The sequence below is a fragment of the Trachymyrmex cornetzi genome, unplaced genomic scaffold (genome assembly GCF_001594075.2).
Source record: "Trachymyrmex cornetzi isolate Tcor2-1 unplaced genomic scaffold, Tcor1.1 scaffold109, whole genome shotgun sequence".
In the NCBI taxonomy this organism is placed as follows: domain Eukaryota; kingdom Metazoa; phylum Arthropoda; class Insecta; order Hymenoptera; family Formicidae; genus Trachymyrmex; species Trachymyrmex cornetzi.
The window spans coordinates 102,518-106,783 of record NW_017295642.1 but is presented as its reverse complement, the minus strand read 5'-3'; the positions used below and the strand labels follow the sequence as shown (position 1 = coordinate 106,783).

Here is a 4,266-nt window from a genome sequence, read left to right as displayed (position 1 = left end):
GGTCGGCCCGCCCGCTGGCCCGCTACCGGGCCCGGTACCAGGATACCCGGCGTGCAGCGAGCCACCGTGCGGCGAGCCGTACACCAGTTGCCTTACTTTCTGCTCGTCGTCGGCGATGTTGTACGTCAGCTCGGTCTCCTCGAACCCGGTCGCCGACATCCTCTGGTCGCCCGACGAACCCGACGGCGGTGGATCCGGACTGTTCAGACACGTCTGGATCAGCGCCTTCCCGGCATCGCTCGTGATCATTGGTTGCAGTTTGCGCGTCGCGAACGTGTACACGTGCCCGGTCTCGCTCGCCACCAGTAACATCACTTGCGTACCGGTCAGCGTCGACAGCTCGTACGCCTGCAAATACGACGTCGACAATTCTATTAGTTTATTCTACGACCAAACGGATTTATTTACTTTACGTTCAGATATTTTCTGTTGTTACTTATTCGTAGAACCCGCTCATTCGGGTTCTCTCTTCTCCATAAAAGATTAGAGATTCTCAAGTGAGAGATTAAACATCGTTTAGACGACTTCTGATTGAATCGTTATATTTTTTAGAATCTATACTTAAGATAGAATGAGATGCGTGGATATTTTATTCTATCTTAAAGAGGTTTTCAAAAATATAACGGATATCAAATGGATGATGTCCAATTCATTATTTGAAGATTTCTATAATTAAGGACTAGAAAAGACACAAGGGTATTTATCTTACTAATGTATTGTAAATATGATCTGCTGTTATGATAATTACTTTGTTGCGTGAGATATTCTTTTTGCGTGGCACATTTTACTATCATTACGATAAACTGTTGTAATGTTTCATGCTGATATTTGGCTCACGAAATATTAGAATATATTTTCCTTAATTTTTAAATATTGATGATGCCAATATCAACGTAAAACATCCAATGTAAAAAATAACTTTGAGAAATGCAATATGAACGCAAGTAACAAAAATGTAATCATATTGCATGTCATTTAGATGACATTGCATGATGATCAGATAAATTTTTTTAAAGTAATACGATACATATATATATCCTATAAAGCGTAAATACATCTACATACGTGATTTTGCAACGCTGATATCAAGTATAAATACCTATATATGTTTATAAGAATCAAATCGGTTAATGATTTTTAAATACATTTTTTTAATGTATCATGAAGAGCAGAGGAAGAGAATATTGCTAATTTTTTTATATGACTATGTCTTTTCCAAACAGTTATTTAAATTTTGGTAAGAATTCTGACATCTTTACGCCAGCAATTTCCATCATAAAGCATGATACTATCAGTTTAACAAGTGACGAATTTAAATTGCTCGTAACATTATAATCAGTATTGTAATTAAATTTCAAGGATGTGGCGAATATAAAATCATCACTAACGTGTCGAGTACATGGCGTAATGCGTATATCTGTATTTATGTAAGCAACAACGTGCCTATTATTTTCTTTTAAAACATTTTAAACGAAATGTGTGAAAGCTGAAATTAAAATTTATTTATCGAAAGGATAAGTCGTTTAACGTTTTCTTTGTTAAAATACAATTCAGATAATTTCTAAAACAATTAAAAATGCGTATACACGTTTTGACATGGATACCTAATTAAAATCTAAAAGTTAAATAAAAAGTAGTACTTGATCAATTTTAGATGGTTACTCATCGTTTTTTATGTATGCACCTCATTAATTATGCATGTTCTTTGTAAATACAGTTCCAATCGCGTGTCTTTAATTAAACATGAGATCATAAATTTAATCATTTCCAAAACGATGTAAATCAATTTAATTCAAAATTCTTGACCAAACACATACAATATAATTTTACATATTTTAGCGTTTCTGTTGACATTATCTCGACGTTTTTAATTTTATTTATAATACAATTCTTTTACATACAATATATTCTATCTTTAACATATATTCTTCATAATGTAATTTATTTTTTAATCGGCAACTTAACATCTCATTAAAAATAATCAAAATAAAGAATGTAAAATTGTTTCTTCAAGCATTTTTTAATGCAAATTATGTCATTAATAAATCGATAAATTAACATATGTAATTTCAATACATCCTAATTATGTATGAACGATCTCTAGATTACACAAATATAAAAATATTAAATAGTTTCACAATTTATTGTATCACGCTTATGACAAGTTTCTTTTTACTAAAGAAAGAGATATTTGTTTAAAATAGTAAAGAACATAAATTCAAATAATAAGGATAAAATAACAAATTGGAAGGCGAGGGAAAAAGAGAGAACGCAGTTCAGAATTAATAGTCGCCTTTCTGTACAAACAGCTAATTTTATTTAAATCTATTCACTCGAAAAATAGATATGCTACACAAAGAAAAAGAGAGAGAGAGAGAGAGAGAGAAAAGAGGTTAATCTAAAAAAAATTTTTTTTTTAAGGAACAGCACTCCGCGATCTCAACTTTTTATGTTTATAATTTTTCAAGCCATTCAGATATCTTCGAACGATGTTATTATCTGAAATGTTTAGTGATTAATTTAATAACAAATTTAGTAACAATTTAATAATAATGTATTTAATTATTATTCTAATCATAACACATAAAATTAAACAATTTTAAAACACGGTGATTGACATTTCTTTATGATTCGTGCGCCTATAAAATATATTTACCTACTTTTTAATTTGAGTAAAAAAATAGGAACAATCTTCATTATTTGTACACACATTGATTTTAACAACGATCAATGGTAATTCGAGCTAAATTAATATTTGATTTTAAATAACAAAACGTTAGTAAAAGAAAATTATATTATTAAAGTGTAGGAAAATATAGTTTAATTGTATTAAATCGTAGAAAAGTATATTTGGGACAATAGTTGACGAAGAGATACAAAAAAAATATTAAAAAATTTGTCAAGATAATACAACAGAAAAGGAAAAAGACATATTTTATCGAGATATGACAAAAATAAAAATAGTCCTAATAATTATTTAAAAATTTATACGATTGCTACAATTTTGGGACCAACCAAAATTTAATTCTCACTCGCGAGAACTTTACGTAAGAACGCTGATGGAAAGATATTTTTTTTAAACGAAGTAAAATTTTGGCATTATAAACTAATATAAACATTTAGAAAATTTAAATTATATGAAACGCGCCCAGATATCAATATTATAGAAATACATAAAAATCTCTGTATTTACTTTTAACTATAGAAATTCACGATAGATTAACTTTACCGGTTTTTTTTACTTGTACTTATCTATATTCATTTATCCGGTTATTTATCGGTAAAAACAGCAATTTCGCCAATTCGAGATACAGTGACAAGATTTTGGCAGTGCAGTCTCGAATGAGATTCAAACGTGTTGTCCTCCTCGTGTCTCTAAAAAGAAAACGAAGGAATTGGGAGAGATTTGTTCTCCACTCTTGGGAGAGATTTGAATTACAGTCTCCGACAGAGAGCGGTACACACAAAAAAGTAAATCGCAATGAACGCTAACTGGCAGCTTCAAGTGCAAGCGCGAGCGCGAGTACTGTCACTCGCGGAGCGCGCACGCGCTGGAGCTCTCCGCGCGCAGCATCCCGACTCCCGTCCCGTCGCTGTCGTCGCGACAATCGGAGAGAAAACGCACGTGAGACATCGTACTCGGTTGGCGTACTCCGATTGCTCCGAGTCTCGTCGACGTGTGGGTAGGTACTATTTTCACAGAGTTTGACGCGCGCGCATACACACATACACGCACATGCACATTCTCTTTTTGTTTTCTCTTTCTCTCCCTCTCTCGGAGCACTTGACGTGCTCAAGAGGCGAGAGAGGTAGGTAGACGACGACGACGCTGTGTCGAGTCACGGCGCCCTTCGCGCTGTTCGTAACACGGTAACAGAGACAGAGACTGACAGGGACTGACAGAGAGACTAGAGAGAGCGGGAAGCCGGTACTCGGCCGTGCAATTACATCAGTGATCAGGTTTGCGCGTCGTACACGCGATACAAACCTTCTTCATAATGCCAGTCTTCCTCTTGGAGAACGTGGTGTATCTCCGTAGTTTATTGTCGATGTACTCCATCTTAATTTTCACCCGGCCCTTAGTCTTCTTGCCGTTCGAGGGGGGTGACTTCTTCGGCTGGCCTAGACTGGTGAAGGACTCGTCGAGATTGTCGGGGACGCAGTCGCCGGGCATGCCGCCGGCGGGCATGCCCTGCGAGAGCGATTGCTGCCGTGGGTTATTACCGTCGTCGCCGTAGCAGACGTCGGAGATGCTGCGCTTGATGC

At 35.5% G+C, this 4,266-nt stretch overlaps 1 protein-coding gene across 1 annotated transcript in view; it reads right to left on the bottom strand.

Moving 5' to 3' along the window:
• Positions 1 to 4,266, bottom strand: part of bs (serum response factor blistered) — a 20,641-nt gene that overhangs the window by 13,613 nt on the left and 2,762 nt on the right. Inside the window, exons 2-3 of the mRNA XM_018506988.1 lie at positions 3,989 to 4,258; positions 97 to 348 (exon numbers count right to left, since the gene is read on the bottom strand). Coding sequence (XP_018362490.1) covers positions 97 to 348; positions 3,989 to 4,258 — 522 coding nt within the window. The remainder of the gene's footprint in view (positions 1 to 96; positions 349 to 3,988; positions 4,259 to 4,266) is intronic.